The sequence below is a fragment of the Portunus trituberculatus genome, unplaced genomic scaffold (assembly GCF_017591435.1).
Source record: "Portunus trituberculatus isolate SZX2019 unplaced genomic scaffold, ASM1759143v1 PGA_scaffold_63__7_contigs__length_466372, whole genome shotgun sequence".
In the NCBI taxonomy this organism is placed as follows: Eukaryota; Metazoa; Arthropoda; class Malacostraca; order Decapoda; family Portunidae; genus Portunus; species Portunus trituberculatus.
In genome coordinates this window covers 313360-335223 of record NW_025541704.1, presented here as the reverse complement: position 1 = coordinate 335223, position 21864 = coordinate 313360, and the positions used below count along the sequence as shown (strand labels likewise).

The 21864-nt window shown below is 41.5% G+C and overlaps 1 protein-coding gene across 1 annotated transcript; it reads left to right on the top strand.

Moving 5' to 3' along the window:
• Positions 1–6560: 6560 nt before the first annotated feature.
• Positions 6561–12618, top strand: LOC123500985. Its single transcript, XM_045249539.1, has 6 exons — positions 6561–7443; positions 7592–8085; positions 8136–9086; positions 9219–9885; positions 11445–11539; positions 12481–12618. Exons 1-6 carry the CDS (start codon positions 6561–6563, stop codon positions 12616–12618), a joined length of 3228 nt encoding a protein of 1075 aa, XP_045105474.1.
• The last annotated feature ends 9246 nt before the right edge of the window (positions 12619–21864 follow it).

The following is a 21864-nucleotide window of genomic DNA, read 5'->3' as shown; positions in this document are numbered from 1 at the left end:
ACGCCTGACTTCTGATCTCTCTAAGATTTCTCATAGGGGCAGAGAAAAAACTTAGTACTTTTCATTGCCTCAAAAACTCATTTATTCCATCTATCAACTCGACACAACCTTCCAGACAACTATCCCATCTTCTTCAATGACACTCAACTATCTCCCTCCTCTATACTAAATAGTCTAAAAGTGAAGTCCAGAGAAGTCTCCAAGGCTGAAGATCTCTGTGAGAGGATAAATGAACAAAATGTGTTCCAGTTTTGAAGAGAATTGGTGAATCATTTCTTATAACCAGAGGAGGCAGGAGAGGTAAATAATATAGACAAATTTAGTTAGAGAGTGACTCTGGAGTGAAAGTCAGATGGTGGAAAACTCGAAGATTGAAGATCGTAGGTACAAGAGCAAGTCAAGTCGTTGCATATATAGATGCAATATCCAGTTTAAGAACGAAAATGAGGATAGAAAAAGTAAGATGGAACAGCAAAGTGGTTACTATAAATTGCCTTAGACACCTGTTCGATTCCAGATGATTAGTCTGATCTGGTGGCATTTATGGTCCCCCTTCCTGAAAGGGGACTCTAAGGGGTCGTGTTGGAATCACCATGATTTTGAAATTTAAGTGAAAGGTGTGAGTGTAGTAGGTGCATCTAATTTTGTGTCAAGAAATAGAGTTGTCTTGTTGAGGGCAGGTTGTCTTTTACTCATAATCTTAACTAGAAACGTCACATCTCATCTCTTGCTACAACAGTTTCTATGAAGTTAGGTGTTCTGCGACGTCTCCACCAGTTTTTTCTCACCCCTGTAACTGCTAACTCTGTACAAGGTCCTTATCCGCCCTTGTATGGAGTACTCTTCGCATGTTTGGGGGGGGGTTCCAATCAAACAGTTTCATTAGATATGGTGGAAACAAAAGATCTTCGTCTCATGAATTCCCCTCCTCTGACTGACTGTCTTCAGCCTCTTTCTCACTGCCAAAATGTTGCATTTCTTTCTATCTTTTATCATTATTTTTCATTATAACTGTTCTACTAATCTTGCTAACTGCATGCCTCCCCTCCTTCTGCAGCCTCGTTGCACAAGGCTTTCTTCTTCCTCTCATCCCTTTCTGTCCAACTTTCTATCGCAAGAGTTAACCAGTATTTTTAATCATTCATACTTTTCTTTGGTAAATTCTGGAACTCCCTGCCTGCTTATGTTCTTCCAATTTTTTACGGCTTTACCTCTTTTAAGAGGGAAATGTCAAGACATTTGCTCCCTAATTTTGAATAACCCTTTTTATCCTTTAGATGACCAGCAACAAGTGGATCCCTTTTTTTTTTTTTTCAACATTGTGTTGCCCTTGGCTGGTCTCCTCTCCTTTTATTTTCTGTGGGAGAGAAGGCCAGCCAAGGGCAACATAATGTTAAAAATAAAGGCCTACTTGATGCTGGTTCTCTAAAAGATAAGAAGGGTAATCCAAAATTAGGGAATAAATGTCTTTTTTTTAATGTAGGAGAGAGAGCCAGCCAAGGACAAAAAACAGAAAACAAAGATTAAAAGAAAAAAAAGAGTCCCATTCGAGTGCTGGCTTTCTACAAAGAAGAAAAGCGTCAGCCAAAATTAGGGAGCATATGCCTCAATACCTCCCTCTTGAAAGAAGACAAGTCGTAGGAAGTCGGAAATACAGATGCAGGAAGGGAGTTCCAGAGTTTACCAGTGAAAGGTATCAATGATTGATACCTTTCTCTTGCATTAGAAAATTGGACAGGATAGGGATGAGAGGAAGACGAAAGCCTTGTGCAGTGAAACCACAAGAGGGGAGGTATACAGTTAACAAGATTAGTAGAACAGCATGAAAATATCGATAAAAAAAATAGAAAGAGATGCAACATTTCGGCTTGAAACTACCCCAAACATGCGAAGAGTACTCCATACAGGGGCGGATAAGGCCTTTGTACAGAGTTAACAGTAAGAGGAGCGAGGAAAACTGGCGGAGACGCCTCAGAACGCCTAACTTCATAAAAGCTGTTTTAGCAAGAAATAAGATGTGAAGTTTCTGATTAAGATTATGAGTAAAGGACAGACTGAGGATATTCAGTGTGGAAAAGGGAGACAGTTGAGTGTCATTGAAGAAGAGGGAATAGTTGTCTGGAAGGTTGTATCAAGTTGATAGATGGAGGAAATGAGTTTTCAAGGCATTAAAAACTAAATTTTCTCTTCCTCAATCGAAAATCTTGGAAAGATCAGAAGTCACTCGTCCTACAGCGTCCCTGTGTGATCTGTTGACTTTCTGAAGGGTTGCTCGTCTCTGAAAGAACGTGGAAAGATGTAGTGTGGTATCATCAGCGTAGGAGTGGAGAGGACAAGAAGTCGGGTTAAAAAGGCAGTTAATGAATAATATACATAGAGTGGGTGACAGGACAGAACCCTGAGGAATACAACTATTAATATATGTAGGAGAAAAAACAGTGGCCGTCTACCACAGTAGCAATATAATGGTCGGAAAGGAAACTTGAGATAAAGATGCAGAGAGAAGGATAGAAACCGTAGGAAGGCAGTTTGGAAATCAAAGCATTATGCCACACTCTATCAAAACCTTTTGATATGTCTAAAGGTACAGCAAAGGTTTCACCGAAATTTCTAAAAGAGGATGACCAAGACTCAATAAGGAAAAGGCAGATCATTAGTAGAGCGACCTTGACGAAAGCCATAATGGCGATTAGATAGAAGATTGTGAAATGACAGGTGTTTGATCTTCCTATTCATGATAGATTAAAATCTATAGACAAGCAAGAGATTAAAGCTATATATAGGACGGTAGTTTGAAAGATTAGAACGGTTACCTTTTTTAGGAACAGGCTTAATGTAGGCAAACTTTCAGCAAGAAGGAAAGGTAGAAGTCGATAGATAAAGTTGAAAGAGTTTAGCCATGCAAGGTGCAAGCACGGAAGCACATTTTTTGAAAACAATAAGGAGGGACCCCATCAGGACCATAAGCCTTTCGAGGGTTTTGTGGTGTTCCTCAGGGTTATGTCCTATCACCCACTCCCTTTCTATTATTTATTAATGATCTTTTTTAATTAAACTTCTTGCCCTATCCACTCCTACGCAGATGATGCTACACTTTTCCACGTCTTTTCAGAGATAACCAACCCTTCAGGACGTCAACGGAAAACGCAGGGACGCCACAGAACGCCTGACTGCTGATCTCTCTAAGATTTCTGATTGGGGCAGAGAAACTTAATAATGTTTAATGCTTCAAAAACTCAATTCCTCCATCTATCAACTCGACACAACATTCAAGACAACTATTCCCTCTTGTTAAATGACACTCAGCTGTCCCCATCCTTTACACTGAATATCCATGGTGTGTCCTTTACCAATAATCTAAACTGGAAACTTCACATCCCGTCTCTTGCTAAAATAGCTTTTATGAAATTAGGCATTCTGAGGCATCTCCGCCAGTTTTTCTCACTCCTTCAACTGTTAACTGGTATTTAGTAATTTTCGCATGTTTGGGGAAATTTCATTCACGACTTTTTATTAGATAAGGTGGAATCAAAAGCTTTTCGTGTCATCAACTCCCCGCCTCTGAGTGACTGTCTTAACCTTTTTCTCACCATCGGAATGCTGCATCTCTTGCTATCTTTTATCGTTATTTTAATGGTAAATGCTCTAGCGGCCTTATCCGTCCTGGTATCTTCGCATGTTTGGGGGGATTCCACTCATAAGTTTTGTTAGATAGGGTAGAATCAAAAGCTTTTCGTTTCAACAACTCCCCTCCTCTGACTGACTGTCTTCAGCTTCTTTCTCATTGCTGGAATGTTGCATCTCTTGCTATCTCTTATCAGTATTTTTGTTCTAGCTGCTCTACTAGTCTGGGTAACTGCATGCTGTGAATATGTTATGTAATGTGCCATATATATTTCCTGTACCTTTAATTACTGTACGCCTGGCAACCCACCGTAAGTCTCAGTCTGGCTGGCGTCTCCAAGGCAGGCACGCGTACGGGGGTCCTTCCATGGCTTTCTCTGTGTTCCTCTGCCTGAATACACCTACTACAGTTAGTACGTGTTTCTATGAAGAACCTTTACCTTCGTGGCTGTACTGTCCCGACAGCTACCCAACACCACATGGCGCAGTGAGTAAGATAGCGAGTCTTCCCGACGCCATTGCCGCCATGCCAGTAGGGACTCCACTGCCTCTTCACGCCCTTCCCTGGGTTTTACGGAGCTTCAGTGACTCTTGTGACAGTGCGTGCAGTGCCTAGTATTGTGTGTGCAGTGATGTGACAGTCTGTGCGGTGTCGTGCCAGTGCGTGCAGTGTTTTGCGTTCTAGTCTTCCTTCGCCGCTCACAAGGGACGCTACACCCTTGGTGGGAGACAGACCTTGCAGCAGCACATTCTCCTCGTCCAGCGTGCAGCGGGTAACTGAGGTGGCGGTGCCTTGCGGGGTGCGACCAGGGTTGCCAACTCTTGTACGACAGTCATTACCAAGTTCGACTCCAGTTATTACCAGATTCGTCATTTCATTACCAAACTTTTTAATTATTGCTAATTATAAATCCAATGCTACTGACTGGGATAAGAAAACTGTGATAAGAAATAAACTTACTGTGAGAGATGCCATGGGACAGATCAGCTGGTGAGTGGATCCAGAGGCAAGAGTTGGGAGTTATTCGTACAGAGCATTAAGGCCATCATCCTTACTACTCTGACAATCTTGACTTCTTGTATGTTCATACATACCAACATTGAATTTCTCTAACATGCTTTCAGTAATTATTAGATCTTTACAACATTTTCCAGACATAATCAAGGTTGTGCGTATCCTCAAAATAGCCTCCAACATCTTATGTTTCATTCGATTTCGCACTTTTGTCTTCACAGCATTAACATGGGAAAAAATCCTCTCAACAAGTGCGTTGCTCACTGGCGTTGTCAATGCTGCCAAAGCATATCTGTGATAAGTTCTTGTAGAGTCATACGTGCCTTTCCATTTAGACATGTCGTATCACCAATGTTATACTTCCAAAACCTAAATCACAAGCACCACATACGATGGCAGGATGAAGACTGGCTCGCTGTTAGGCGTGTTGTCCGTGGGCCTGTAAGAGCCCCGTCCCATACTGGAACTGAACGTGTCTAGCGCCTCTCTCTCTCTCTCTCTCTCTCTCTCTCTCTCTCTCTCTCTCTCTCTCTCTCTCTATATATATATATATATATATATATATATATATATATATATATATATATATAATTTTATTCCTATTTCTTTCCATATTCACTTATTACCAAATTTTACACTCCCATTACCAGGCCAAAACACAGAGCGTAAATCACGCCACAGTACCGACGACCGAGTTGCCAGATACTGCCACACACACACGCGCACTCTCTTGCATTAACTTTATATAAAACCCAGCTGTTCACGGGTTTCTCTATTGATTGTGGGGACGCTTCCTGTCTGTTCACGGGTTCTCCTTGTTCATCATGTCGCTCCCGCGTCCTTCGCCCGAGTGCAGCGACACCGAACACCAGCAGGAAACTCTTCAGTTTTCAGACGACGAAGCCAGTCCCCGGGGGAGTCCGGGTGGCTTACCCTTGGGCCCGCCGCTACTCACCCCCCACCTGCCCCACTCCTCGCCTCAACCCCACCAGTCTCCTCCCGCGCATCAAGACGGTACCGTTCTTCACCTCATCAAATACTTGGAGGAATCACGTCTGTCAGCTGATTTGCGTAGAAGACAGGAGGATGAGGAAAGGCGGCGAGCAGAGGAGTCAAGAAGGGAAGCAGAGGAAATGAGAGGCAGGGATGACAACGAGCGTTTCATGGCACTGCTACAACTGTTGTCAGTTCAGGCATCGCCAGCCCAACACCAGCCGTCTCCAGCCCGCTTACCTGTTCCCTTACCAACACTCAGCCCTTTCGCCCCAGCCTATCAGCCTGCAGTCACTGGTCTCGTGGGGACTACACCTGTTGCAGCAGGTGCTACTCCCGTCACTGCCTTGCCTGCCGTGACAGATGCTCCAACAGTCGCCGCCCCACCAGCTCTCGTGACAGCTGTTCTAACAGTTGCCACCCTGCCACACCCCGCCGTGACTGCCGTTACAGTCGCTGTACCACCCGTCACTGTGACTGCGACTCCTACGTCCACAGCAGGCCCCCCCACGGGCAAACCTGTGGCTCAGAGTCCGCCCTTCCTGCAAGCCGACGCCACCTACCAGATGTTCAGGCAATGGCGTTGCCGGTGGCATGATTTCTCAGTCATGATTGATCTGCAGCGCCTTCCCAGAGAAAAGCAGTTGATCCAGCTACGGATGTCTGTTTCCCTGGAGGTTCAGAGGACTCTTGAACACACTCTCGGGATCGCTCCTGACACACTGTTAACCGTGGATGAAGTCCTCGATGTGTTACAATCCCACTTCAAGAGTCAACGTAACGAGGCTCTCCGCCGCCGTGAACTCCTGTGCTGCAAACAGGCAGTGGGTGAGTCTTTTCTGATTTCTATGTCCGCCTGAAAAACCTTGCTGAAGAGGTCGACCTTTGCTCCGGTGATCCAGTGACTTGTGCTGAGACCCAGCTGAAGATGGTTTTGCTCATGGGCATCAGAGAGGAGGAGCTCGTTCAACGCCTCATCTCTATGGACTCAGGTGCCCCTCTCCAGGACCTGGTCACCTGCTGCCGCTCGTATGAGGCCGCCCGGAACACAGCATCCGCCATCCAGTCGTCTCCAAGTCAGCTGTTCTCCATCTCTGCCTACAGACGGGGAAAGCGACGTGACAAGGCCGCCTCCTCACTTCAGCAACCGCCTTCGGAACAGCGAGGGAAGCCTGCAGCCGTTGACGTGTCCCAACCCTGCCAGTGTTGCTCCCGCCGGCACTCATATGGTCAGTGCCCTGCTGTCGACAGCACCTGTAGCAACTGCGGACGCAAGGGCCATTGGGCAAAGACTGCCAGGTGCCCTGCCAAAGACACCCAATGTCGTGCCTGTAAAAAGACTGGGCATTACGACAAGTGCTGCAGGTTAACAAATGCGACTCACAGCCAGAACAGCTCTCACGCTACGTCACAGAAGAAGAGCTCCTGCCGCAGTGTGACTCGCAGTCCAGCGTCTGAGGCCATGACTCCTAAACCTGTGTGTATTCACCTGACGCATGGAGGATCCACTTCCCACCTCCAAATGCTGCCAGATACAGGCGCGGACGTCACAGTCATTGGCCAGCGACACCTCAGCATTCTTCAAATCCCCAGGGACAGCCTACAGCCTCTACCTCCCGTGCACACGCTGACGGCGGACGGTTCAGAGATGGCACCTGCCCTGGGATGTTTTCAAGCTACCTTACGGCTCGGGCAAAGTCTTGCATCGCCCAGATCCAAGTTCACGATGGCGTCCAGACCCCACTCCTCTCCTATGGCCACTGCAAGGAACTGGCCATCATCTCCCGGAGTTCCCGAAGCCGATTCTCAAGGTCAAGCATGTTAACCGGTGCAGCGAGCGGCCCCTCCTGACATCACGTCTCCATATGCTGCAAAGGAGTACTTCCTTCGTGAGTTTTCAGACGTACTTCTCTCCAAGGAGGATCTGAGGAAGGCTCCCTGAAGCCCATGGTCGCACAGCCCATGCAGATCCACCTGAAGGAGGGCGCTACACCGTTCGCCATTCACACACCACGACAGATCCCTTCGCATTCCAGCAGCAAGTCAAGGATGAGCTGGACTCCATGGTGCGTCAAGGGATAATTGAGCCTGCCGGCGATGAGCCGTCTGCCTGGTGTCACCCCTTGGTCGTCGTGGCTAAGGACAAGGGAGTTCGCATCACGGTGGACCTCACAAAGCTCAATAGCCAGGTTTCTCGCCCAGCTCACCCAGCACCAACACCTTACGCCGCTGTCCGCAGAGTCACTCCGTCATCCCGCTTCTTCACGACAGCAGATGCTCTGTGTGGGTACTGGCAGTTGGTACTTGACGAGAAGGATCGCCACCTCACAACTTTCATCACCCCGTTCGGCCGGTTTAGGCATTGCCGAGGCCCCATGGGCTTCGCAGCTACTGGTGACGCCTACTGCCACCGCGGCGACTTGGCACTCCAAGGGTTGGAGAATTGTGTCAAGGTGGTGGACGACATTCTTCTCTTTGATGATGACTTCCCACACACTTGCAGAGGATTCATCAGATGCTCAGCAGATGCAGAGAGCACGGGATCACCCTCAACAAGGACAAGTTTTCAGTTGCCGAGCCTCAGGTCCGATTCTGTGGCTACAACCTCTCCCCCTCTGGCATCTCTGCAGGCGAAGACCGCGTCAGTGCAATCCGGGACTTTCCTACGCCCGCGAACTTGACTGACCTCCGCTCCTTTATGGGCTTAGTGAACCAGCTGTCAGAGTTCACCCCGGACATAGCAGCCGCAGCCCAGCTTCTTCGCCCTCTCTTGAGCCCTAAACGGACGTTCACTTGGACAGCGGACCATGATGAAGCCTTCAACCATGTCAAGACGGTGCTTCTCCAGCCGCCTGTTCTGGCCCACTTTGATCCAGCGCTACCAGTCGTCCTCCAGACGGATGCCTCCCGCCTTCATGGGATTGGGTACGCTCTCCTACAAGATCACGGCCAAGGATGCACACGACTAGTTCAATGTGGCTCACGCTTCCTCACTGACGCTGAGACGCGCTACGCCACCATTGAGCTCGAGCTGCTTGCCGTTGTATGGGCCATGTCCAAGTGTCGGCTCCACCTCATAGGCCTACAGCACTTCACGCTGATGACGGACCATCGGCCACTGGTCCCGATCCTGAATGCCTACACTTTGGACGCGATCGAGAATCCCCGTCTCCAACGTCTGAAGGAGAAAATCTCGCCCTACCTCTTCACAGCCGTATGGCGCGCCGGGAAGTTGCTACGCATCCCAGATGCTCTGTCGAGAGCCCCAGTCAGCCACCCCACTCCTGAGGACGAGATGGCGTGCACTGCTGCCACTGCCCACCTGCGGTGTGTCGTAGCTGCCAACGCTGAAGGCTCCGACCAAAACACACCACACCATGACGCCGATCGGACGCTCCAGGAGTTCAGAGCAGCAGCGAGGGCAGACCCGTCATATGCCCACCTCACCGCCTGCGTGACATCTGGCTTCCCGTCCAACCGGTACGAGCTCCACAGTTCCCTACTTCCCTACTGGAAGCTCCGCGATCACCTCTACGCAGATGGGGAGCTTGTCCTCTATGGCCAGAGCCGATCGTGGTTCCTGTAGCTCTCCGCCGCCGCACCCTGTGCTCGTCTCCATGACAGCCACCGCGGTGTGGAAGCCACTCGCCGTCGGGCGAGGCAGACTGTTTTCTGGCCTGGCATTGACTCTGACATCGCCAATACTGTTCGTGCCATAGGTCTCCTGGAGCTGCGTAACTCTCCCAACTATACAGGACGGTCCCCTTCGCAACACCTCTATGGCCACCCTCTTCGGTCCTGCGTCCCTGCCCACCCAGAGTCCTTCTCCGCGGACTGGCAGACCAAGACGGAGGAATGCGACCGCCGCGCTGCCGCCCGAGCTGAACAGGTGCAGGCTCACTATGACCAGCACGCCAGGCCCCTCCCCAAGCTGTGCATTGGAGCCACAGTCCGCATCCAGGACCCTGTGTCTCTCCGCTGGGATAAGGTCGGTGTGGTCATGGGCTGCAGCAGGAACAGGGAATATGATGTTCGTCTCCCCAGCGGACGTGTCTGGCGACGTAACCGCCGTCTCCTGCGCCCATTGCCGCCCCATGGTGATGATCCTCCCCACCATATCCCTGTGGTTCCTTGCTCAGACGAGAAAAGTTCGTCTGCTTTACTTGCTGTCCCAGTTGCCCCACGTCGTTCCCAGCGGCTCATGGGAAAGAGTTCCGCTCGAGACAGTGCTACGAGCGTGAGGGGGGAGGGAGGTGTGGATATGTAATGTGCCATATGTATTCCCTGTACCTTTGATTATTGTACGCCTGGCAATGCACCGTAAGTCTCAGTCTGGCTGGCGTCTCCAAGGCAGGCACGCGTACGGGGGTCCTTCCAAGGCTTTCTCTGTGTTCCTCTGCCTGAATACACCTACTACAGTTAGTACATGTTTCTATGAAGAACGTTCAGCTTTGTGGCTGTACTGTCCCGACAGCTAACCAACACCACACATGCCTCATTTCCTCCTGCGGTGTCACTGCACAAAGCTTTCTTTTTCCTCTCACCCCTATTCTGTCCAAATCTCTAATATAAGGGTTAACCGGTTCTCTTAATCATTCATACCTTCCTCTGGTAAACTCTGAAATTCCTTGCCTGCTTCTGAATTTACATGTTCCTACGACTTGTCTTCTTTACAGAGGGAGGTTTCAAGATATTTGTCCCTGACTTTTGGATAAATCTTAAAAACTTTAAGGGAACGGGCAATCCAGTGGACTTTTTTTCATTTTAGTTGCCCTTGGCCTGTGTCCTCTCTTGCATAAAAAAAAAGTTTCGGAATAGTACATAGCAGACTCTGATGGTACAAAACAGTCATGTACCATGTACATAGCAATCATTGATAGTACATAACAGCCGGCGGTACATAGCAGACAATGTTATGGTTCCCGATTTTGTTATAAGAAGGCTCCTGGCAAACACAAACATTTTCATATTTTGATTAAGACTGATTGTTTACATTATATGACATTCAAATTTCTATACTTTTACTGGTGTTTATTTGTTCAAAGTTCAAAGTGGCTTCATAGGGAACAGGACTTTCTGTACCTACGGCTGATGTACCACCGGCTGCTCTCTCTCTCTCTCTCTCTCTCTCTCTCTCTCTCTCTCTCTCTCTCTCTCTCTCTCTCTCTCTCTCTCTCTCTCTCTCTCTCTCTCTCTCTCTCTCTCTCTCTCTCTCTCTCTCTCTCTCTCTCTCTCTCTCTCTCTCTCTCTCTCTCTCTCTCTCTCTCTCTCTCTCTCTCTCTCTCTCTCTCTCTCTCTCTCTCTCTCTCTCTCTCTCTCTCTCTCTCTCTCTCTCTCTCTCTCTCTCTCTCTCTCTCTCTCTCTCTCTCTCTCTCTCTCTCTCTCTCTCTCTCTCTCTCTCTCTCTCTCTCTCTCTCTCTCTCTCTCTCTCTCTCTCTCTCTCTCTCTCTCTCTCTCTCTCTCTCTCTCTCTCTCTCTCTCTCTCTCTCTCTCTCTCTCTCTCTCTCTCTCTCTCTCTCTCTCTCTCTCTCTCTCTCTCTCTCTCTCTCTCTCTCTCTCTCTCTCTCTCTCTCTCTCTCTCTCTCTCTCTCTCTCTCTCTCTCTCTCTCTCTCTCTCTCTCTCTCTCTCTCTCTCTCTCTCTCTCTCTCTCTCTCTCTCTCTCAAACCAGGCCTTTCGATAACATTGTTCCTTGCACAAAAATGCTTATTTGATGCTAGAGATTTTATATTTCTTATAATGTACTTTATTTTTTTTTTTCTTATTTTCTTATTTTTTTTTTTCATCTTAATGTATTTTACTCTTTATTCCAGGTTCATTTGCTGGCGTACGTGCAGCAGCGTTGGCTCGACCCTTCCTCAGTGAGCTGGGTATGATTAGTGTCCCCCAGGGTTGCTCCATCTCGGAGGTAGGCCAGTGAAGGGAAAAGCAGTTTAGTTTCCTTTGATACATTACAGTGAAATATTACAGTGATATTCTTTAGGGAAGATCCCGTGGCAGTAAAGTTTTCAATTACATGTCATTTTCCATTAACATTGCACTCCCCAGTTTCTCTCTCTCTCTCTCTCTCTCTCTTATATATATATATATATATATATATATATATATATATATATATATATATATATATATATATATATACAGAAGCTTCTTTAAAAAAAAATAATGCTCAAGTTGCTATAGACTTCAACAACACATACAAACTCAACGGCCCCTCCCCACCCTTCAAAAATAGATAAAAAAAAATTATATAATATATATATATATATATATATATATATATATATATATATATATATATATATATATATATATATATATATATATATATATATATGTATATATGTGTGTATATATATATATATATATATATATATATATATATATATATATATATATATATATATATATATATATATATATATATATATATATATATATATATATATATATATATATATATATATATATATATATATATATATATATATATATATATATATATATATATATATATATATATATATATATATATATATAAATATTTTTTTATTTATTTATTTATTTATTTAATTTTTTTATTTACTCTTTATTTTCATTTTTTTTTTTGGGGAGGCCGTTGAGTCTGCATGTGTTGTTGAAGTCTAGAGCAACTTGAGCATTATTCTCTTTTGAAATAAGCTTCTGTATTTTTCGCACAAGGGTGCGTTTGTCTGGATGTAGATTCTGAAGGAGTGGAGACGTATCATGTCCTGAGAATTTGTTGTGCAATGAACATTTAATTTTACTTTTTTTTCCTAATCTTTTTACTGTTTCAAGAATAACATTATTTTTATTAAATTGCAACAGGTGCGAAACAAATTCACTGATGACGGTGAATGTGTGGATGAAAGGACGGACAAGAGACTCACAAAACTCGTCTATGAATTGGTGTGGTATGGATCAGCCATTGCAAGCAAGAAGGAAAAGGATGGTCTCCCTGAGTAGAAGTGATGTATGCCATTGCCAATAGAGAACTAAAAGCATCCCAAGAGAAGATATCACTCAACTTTTGAACTATACTCCGAAGATTCACACAATCTTGTCAGTAGTTTTCTAGTTATTAAAACGAAAAAAAAAAAAAAACTCACTTAAAATTAATGTGAATTGAACAGCAATTTATAGAAATTTGAACAAGCCGGTTTGGTCCTACAGAAAAATATTTAAAACAGAATTTCCATATATAGTGGTGCCGCGGGATAAGTCGTTGTATGATCCACGATACAACCAGTTTTTTTTTTTTATGGGAAATTGATTAATATGTTCCAGGAAAAAAAAAATCACATATTTGCAGCAAAACGGATAAGGATTTGTAGTAATATGAGTTATATGAATAAAAAATAGCTGAACTTTCATCCCGCGACGGGGGCGACGATTTAATTTGATTTGATAACACAGTGTTGACTTGAAAACATTTACATTCAAGCAAGTTAAGTTTAAGGCCAGCATCAGTAAACTTCTGAAGAACAATGAACAGTTCATGAAAGTTACTTTCTAGAACACAATAATTAAATCGTCCATATAGACAAACAAACCCTTGCCAATTAAGCCTTAGAAAAGAGTTGACGATGTGTTAGCAGGTTAGAGGTGAATTTGTAAGTCCCATAGGGCATCATAGCCATGTCTACTGGATTTGGATAAAGCTGTAAGTGAACGACTTTCTGCAGACAATGAAATATACCAAAAATTAATCTCTAAGTCCTGTGCTGTAAAGACTGTTATCTTTTCCAATACTCAGAAGCAACTTAATAAGCTTAGGAAGAGTAATGATCAGGTACAGTGACATTATTGACTCTCTTAATATCAACTACAGCTCTATGTGAACCTTCTGTGTTTTGGACCCAAAGTAAAGGAAGCATATCTTTTACTAACTCTTCAGTAATCGGTCACTGAGAATGAGGTAACCAATATGACGGAACAGACACAGACCCCTGGCTTTAAATCAATATGATGATGTACACGATCTGTAACGCCAATGGTTCACCTGGTAAAGCAATGGATTGTCTTTGGTCACGAAAAAAATCAATAATGGCAGGTTCACACATGCCAACTTGCGACTGATATTTTCATACATAGGGTTTCCGACTCATAGTCGGTGCCTAGCGACTGCAGAAAACAGTCACAAAACAAGACCAACATGTTGCGGCTTTATTTACCTCGTGACGTCACGGAGTAAGCTTTGAAAATGTGGTGTCAAAATATAGAGATTTGGTGAGAGAGAGAAAAAAAAACACGTCTGGGAACCCATAAATGAATAATACAGCAAAAATAGCTTGCGCAAATCGTCTTTTGGCGAAATAGCTGCCGCTCAACAAGAACCGTTTCCTTCGATGCAGGTTGTTGTTGGGGATGAGGATTGAAGACTTGTCAGGATTTAATTTGATCGCAAATGTGCATAGTCTCAAAATTAACAATTTTCTTATGAGAAATGTAGGTTAATTTAGAGTGTGGTAGACAATCCTTTCTTTCCATCTACTTAGCCAGGGACATATCCACAGGCATTTTCTTTCCTGTTGATTTTTCCGGTACGCCTAAAGAAGAGCAACCACAGCTTCAACTTCGCCAATGGAGGAAAACATCTTGGCGGGTAGCTGTTTGTTTATATTCACTTCCAGCCAAGGTGCCAAGTAGTCGATACTTTCCAGGCGCTACGTCTGACACTTTCCGACTAGAAGGGATGAGTCGGAAACTACGCACGTAAAAAAAAAAAAAAAAAAAAAAAAGTCGCAAATTGGCACGTGTGGATCCGTCTTGAGACGAGTTTTCACTTCAGGATAAACAAAAACCCAAAGTGAACACCATTCTTGAGTGGCAGAAAACCTTATGAGGTTTGTGAGGCATCTGTGACATGTTCATCTCTCATTGAAGATAGGGTACCTTCCAGAGTATGACGCTAGACTTTTACAGTCTGGGTGTGATGATACACATGTACCAACTTGGGCATTGTATATGCGGACAGAAATACTCTGTGCACAGGTAGGACCTATGTACTGATCATCTATAACTACAGGTGGATACATGTCGATGATGGGGACAACGTTTTGACTCGACATGACTTGGCGACGCAATTATCGTGCGTGCTAGACTCGCTATCTTGTGACTGGGGACTGCTCAAAGTGTGCACGCCTAGAAGTGACAGTAAGCACAGATACTGGGTTGTCAGAAGCATAATAAGTAATTCCATCAAAAGCAAGTGCTTGGTACTTTGGGTAGTGAAATATTATCCTTGACTAATTCGTCAAACCCTAATAAAGTGTCACACTTCGTAACAATGTTAGAGACTATGTAGAAATTTACGTGAAAGGTATGATCATGTATATTAAATGACAGGCAGTGTGACGGATTCTAGAACATGTAAGAATGTATCTTGAACTGCACTGAATTTTAAATTTTCAGGACGAAACTTGATACACATGTACCAACTGGGGCATTGTATATGCGGACAGAAATACTCTGTGCACAGGTAGGACCTATGTACTGATCATCTATAACTACAGGTGGATACATGTCGATGATGGGGACAACGTTTTGACTCGACATGACTTGGCGACGCAATTATCGTGCGTGCTAGACTCGCTATATTGTGACTGGGGACTGCTCAAAGTGTGCACGCCTAGAAGTGACAGTAAGCACAGATACTGGGTTGTCAGAAGCATAATAAGTAATTCCATCAAAAGCAAGTGCTTGGTACTTTGGGTACAGTGAAATATTATCCTTGGCTAATTCGTCAAACCCTAATAAAGTGTCACACTTCGTAACAATGTTAGAGACTATGTAGAAATTTACGTGAAAGGTATGATCATGTATATTAAATGACAGGCAGTGTGACGGATTCTAAAACATGTAAGAATATATCTCGAACTGCACTGAATTTTAAATTTTCAGGACGAAATATTAGGTTAAGTAACTGCTTGAGCTTTAAATAAGCACGCTTAGATAACATACCACAGTCAGCAGCAGAGTTCATGCGGACAGTAAAAGGAGTGCCATACGTGGAACACTGAAAATCACAATATTGAGGAGTACCTATAAAAAAGGCACTAGATAGCTGATGGCAATGACACAGGTTTTGTTAAGTCAATGGGGTTTGAAAGTTGACATTGTGAAAATTTTGGCTGAATTATGAAGCATTTATTGCCTGTTGTCTCTGAAGTTTTTGAATTTTAAAACATTCCTCCAAGAAATGAGAAGAAGTACCATAACAAGGCACAATTTAGACAGACTAATATAAGGCAAGTTAACATCAGTCTGATCCTGACATGAGGATGAACGAGCATGTTGTGGCCTCGAGTCTGTGACACGTGTGTGTGAATGTGCATCATAAGAACGACCACGTGAGGTAAAGCTATCTGAAGCTAAGGGCGCGTTGAATCACTGCGTGTAGGTGAAACATAATGAGCATCAAAACGCATTTCAGGTTGTGTTGCACGATGCAAAAAGCAACACTTGATACTGAGACTCTGTTTGTGACAATAACTACATTCAGAAGGCACATTCTGGTAGTATAGGTTGTGAGGTGCCAATAAGAAAGCAAAATGAGACTCATTAATAGCAGCAAATAAGGGAAGAGATTGTTCTCTTTTCTTGTTTGCAAATTTGGGAGCAAACTCTAAGTGACTAGCCACGTTTGTAAGCAAGGATATAAGCAATGCGGCGCTCCTCAGGATTTAAGAAGTTTACATAATTGTGGAATTCCATGATGAAACGAAATTCCTCAGTTAGAAAACCTTAAAGGATTCAACAGCTTGAGATGCAAGCCGACGCTAGCTAGATTGCTCACGCAAGTAGTCTAAACTTCCTGAATGATCACCAAAAGATCGAGCATATATTAAAGACTCATTCAAAAATGTTTTGTGAGGAAAGCCAAATACATCTAAGAAATAAGATTTAAACTTTGCATAGTCATAATTCAAAGCCTTATGATGTGAGTGACTCAGCCAGCTATTAATTAAGTTCTGGGGGAGAATGGCTGGCTAACACATATCAGTCCAGAACGTCCACAGGTGAAAGTAAATAGTGCGTGAGAAACACAAGTATATTTTAGCAGCCACACAAAGATAACAAATAGCCAGCAACTGAGGGAAACCCAAGCCACCTTGTAGCGGGCTCGCAAAATACTCTCCCACAATGCAATTGATAACAGGGGCAACCTATATATCAAACATAAATAACTTATAAATAAATACATGATAAATAATATTATAGTAATTTGATGTAATATGATAACAAAGAAATAAATATATGGACGTGGGCTACCACATGTACGTATATGTCCCCGTACGTTAATTATATATATATATATATATATATATATATATATATATATATATATATATATATATATATATATATATATATATATATATATATATATATATATATATATATATATATATATATATATATATATATATATATATATATATATATATATATATATATATATATATATATATATATATATATATATATATATATATATATATATATATATATATATATAATGCACAGAGGAAACTGGCCAAAGACAACCAACAATATGCATATAAAAGAAGGCCCACTGGATTGCCAGTTCCCCTAAAGAGAATAAGAGTTATCAAAAGATATTCTGGCGACAAGAAAGAGGCTGAAGAGTGAGTCAGAGAAGGGAAGATGATGATGATACGAAAAGCTTTTGATTCCACCCCATCTTAAAAAAAAAAAAAAAAAAAAAAAAATTATGTGGAACACCCCCTACCCCAAACATGTGAAGAATACTCCATACAAGGACGGATAAGGCTCTTGTATAGTGTTAACGGTTGGAAGGAATTAAAAAAAAAAAAAAAAAAGTGGCGGAGACGCTTCAGAACGCCTAATTTCATAAAGGCTGTTTTAGCAAGAGATGAGATGTGAAGTTTCCAGTTTAGATTTATAGTAAAGGACAGACCTAGGATATTCAATGTAGAAGATGGAGACAGCTTGGTGTCATTGAAGAAGTGGGGATAGTTGTCTGGAAGGTCGTGTCGAGTTGAGATATGGAGAAATTAAGTTTATGAGGCATTGAACATTACTACGTTTTCTCTCCCCGAATCACAAACCTTAGAAAGATCAGAAGTCAGGCTTTCTGTGGCATCCCTGTTGACTTCCTGAAGTGTTGGTCGTCTCAGAAAAGACGTGGTATTATCGCCACATGCAAAGGGGTCTGTGCGACGATAAAGAAACACGAAAGCTAGCATAAGTAAAACATGTTACTGAAGGTTTCAATGCTAAGGGTTAAAACTAAAGTTAATACGCCATTAGAGTGTAGTGGAATAACGTATAAGGGTAGAGACAAGTCTGATTAATGGTAGGGCAAACGAGAGATGTGAGGATGTTTACAGTGGAAATCGCTGAGCCTTGAAAATAACGTCAACATGTATCTCCCTTTTACGAGGAGTGTCTACTACGGGCCGTGGCTCTGACTCTCGGGCATACTGGCACCATCTGGACAGAAGAGAGCATGGTGTGAAAGGAGTAACATTGTCACCTGGGTGTTCTTCTGCAAAGTAGTTACACACACGCAGACACACACAAACACACGAACCGTATTAGTGTTTTTGAGTTTATCTACCACCAACAGGACCCGTAACACGTGAGTGTGATGAAGATACTCTATATCGTTGATTGAGTGAATGTGTGGAGTTAGTTTGTGCTGTATTCTTACTTTACTATGCATATAATATTTACCATGTTAAGGATCTTAGGACTAAGAAGTGGTAAGCACGACAGCAGTCAATGTTTGAAGGAGTTGGAGGGAGGTTGGGTGCGACCCGGTGAGGGGCCTTCCCCACCCCCCACACACTATACTAAATAATGATGTCCAATTGGGTACAACTGTCCTGTAGATGTAATTAGTATGTAGTGCAACATGGTGTCATGGCTTTCTCTTGTTATCTGCATGTTTTGACCGAATAAAATGCAACATATTCGAGTCAACGTGAAGGGTTTCCCTATCCTGACATTTAGAAATGGTTTCCGGGAAAGAAAGGGCTTTAATTTTTCATTTAAGCATCACAGAACGATAATTTATGGTCTTAGGCACCAGATGAAGAAAAAAAAAACTAAAATAAAAAAAATCAATTAGCATAACAAAATGGGATGACAGTTGTGCAAGCAGGATAAAATAAAGGAGGGAAAGATGAAATAAAATTACTGGATATGTTTTTGCCCAGATGCCAGAAATCTCGAGGGGAGTTGGAGTTTGATACACTTTTGACATTTCATTTATTTTTTTTTTATGAAGGAGTGTTTAGCAAGTTGAAAAAAGACTTGGCATGATTCCGAGCAAAAATAAAAAGTGCATGCAATTCAGGAGATGGAAGGCTCAATCAAGTAACTTTTGCGGGCATCCTCTCTATCATGTATTGCACGACAACAGACTTTGTTAAACAAAGGATTAGAAGGTTTAAGTTGAGGAAGAGAATGAGGAATGTACGCCTCCATGCCAGACACTATCACCTCTGTTATACGTTCAACACAGAGATGGGTCTCTGACACGGAAACACTAATTATTTCAGGGAAAATCAGCACAATACCTCCTCAGGTACTCCCAACTGGCAGCGGTAAAACACCAGAGGCATCTCCGCTTTCGGTGATCCTAAAACGGAATTGGAGAAATAGGGCAAGATGCAGTTATGAAGTTGTGATCGGGGAAGCCCAATGGAGAAGATAGGGTATCAGCATAAAGAAAATTATTAGAAGTAAGGAAAAAGTCAGGAATGTGGGGCGTATTACGAAGACAGTCAGGAACACGAGTAGGGTGTTGCACCAGTTGCTCTAGGTCATGGAAGCTAGGAAAGTTAATAGCTAGTTCACCAGAATGGTCAGTGAAGAAGAAAGCCAAAGCTGGTGGTGAATATTGAAATCTCCAAGGATAGGGATCTCCACGAAAAGGCAGAGGAAAAAAAATATGCTCCACTTTGGAAAATAAATAGTAAAAAAAAATCACTATAGTCAGAGGAGTTAGGGGAGAGATAGACAACGCAGATAAATTTAGTTAGAGAGTGACTATTGAGTCGAAGCCAGATGGTAGAAAACTCAGAAGATTCATATATATATATATATATATATATATATATATATATATATATATATATATATATATATATATATATATATATATATATATATATATATATATATATATATATATATATATATATATATATATATATATATATATATATATATATATATATATATATATATATATATATATATATATATATATATATATATATATATATATATATATATATATATATATATATATATATATATATATATATATATATATATATATATATATATATATATATATATATATATATATATATATATATATATATATATATATATATATATATATATATATATATATATATATATATATATATATATATATATATATATATATATATATATATATATATATATATATATATATATATATATATATATATATATATATATATATATATATATATATATATATATATATATATATATATATATATATATATATATATATATATATATATATATATATATATATATATATGTTTGTATAGCCAGGGAGGATATTTTCTTGTAGGCAGACGAGGTTGAAAGCTATAGAGCATTCTCCTTTGTTTAACTTTTTGTGTACGGTTTCTATGTGTCGTACTGTTTTTCTGTCTTTTTCTCTTAGTTGGTGAAGCAGTTGGCTAAAGGTCAGCGACGTTTCGGAGATATCTCTCTCCATCTTCAGGCTGTGGTTGTGTGAGGCATGTGCGCGTCTTATATATGTTTCCGTTGGGTCAGAGTAGGTAGGTGATGCTACATTATTCAATTCTCACACAAACCGAGTCCCCAACCTCTGATCTGGGCCCTGAGTCGTCGGGAGGGGGTAGCTGAAACCGATAACTAGAGCAGCTGGGTGGCTCCCCCGGGCAGTTTTTCTCCATGGCGAGGGGTGATCACCTCCAATGGTACTGCAGCTACCCGGTAGCGGACAAAGAGCTGGAAGGACTTGATAAGAGTGAGTGACATCACTAAGTATTCTAGAAAGAAAATGCACTAATAACCCTCATATTTGTTCCTAGGAACCACCACTGACCACTTGTTAGACTTAGTTATTGTTTGGTAGGGTAGATGGGTTTTGTCAGGGAAAAAAAAAAAAAAAAAAGGTAGATTAGATGAGATTTTTACAGAGAAATAGTAAATTAATTATCTAACAATTGAAATAAATAAAAGATACTTACCAACACTTACCTTTGGGAATCTACATCTCATGACCAGATGACCTGAAAAGGAAAAGAAAAAAAAAAAATCATATATACACACTCCAAACAAAGAAACATCCAACATAATACACACATACACACTATACATGCACAACAACGCCAGATTAGCACTATACACATAAAAACCCTAAAACATATTCATCCACGCAAACAACAACATATAAAAACATAAATTCTTCTAGGTTGGGACGTCTAAACCTAGCACCAGCGATGAATGATAATCTAGCCTTAACAAACCATTGTAGAAATAGCAACGTGGCATGCCCACACACTTTTATCTCTGACTTTACTTAATTATTTCTCACTATTTCCTTCATCTGTACAACCCCTTATATCGCTTCATCCCACTTATCTGTTACATTCAGTTCAGTTCAGTTCACACAACCACAGCCTGAAGATGGAGAGAGATATCTCCGAAACGTCGCTGACCTTTAGCCAACTGCTTCACCAACTAAGAGAAAAAGACAGAAAAACAGTACGACACATAGAAACCGTACACAAAAAGTTAAACAAAGGAGAATGCTCTATAGCTTTCAACCTCGTCTGCCTACAAGAAAATATCCTCCCTGGCTATACAAACATATATATATATATATATATATATATATATATATATATATATATATATATATATATATATATATATATATATATATATATATATATATATATATATATATATATATATATATATATATATATATATATATATATATATATATATATATATATATATATATATATATATATATATATATATATATATATATATATATATATATATATATATATATATATATATATATATATATATATATATATATATATATATATATATATATATATATATATATATATATATATATATATATATATATATATATATATATAT

Bases quoted from the DNA above. Each gene is read 5' to 3' on its own strand.
- LOC123500985 (XM_045249539.1), top strand. From the start codon at position 6,561: ATGGTTTTGCTCATGGGCATCAGAGAGGAGGAGCTCGTTCAACGCCTC. The intron at 8,086-8,135 runs GTGGTGGACGAC...ACACACTTGCAG, and splicing joins GGTTGGAGAATTGTGTCAAG to AGGATTCATCAGATGCTCAG. The intron at 9,886-11,444 runs GTGTGGATATGT...TCTTTATTCCAG, and splicing joins GAGCGTGAGGGGGGAGGGAG to GTTCATTTGCTGGCGTACGT.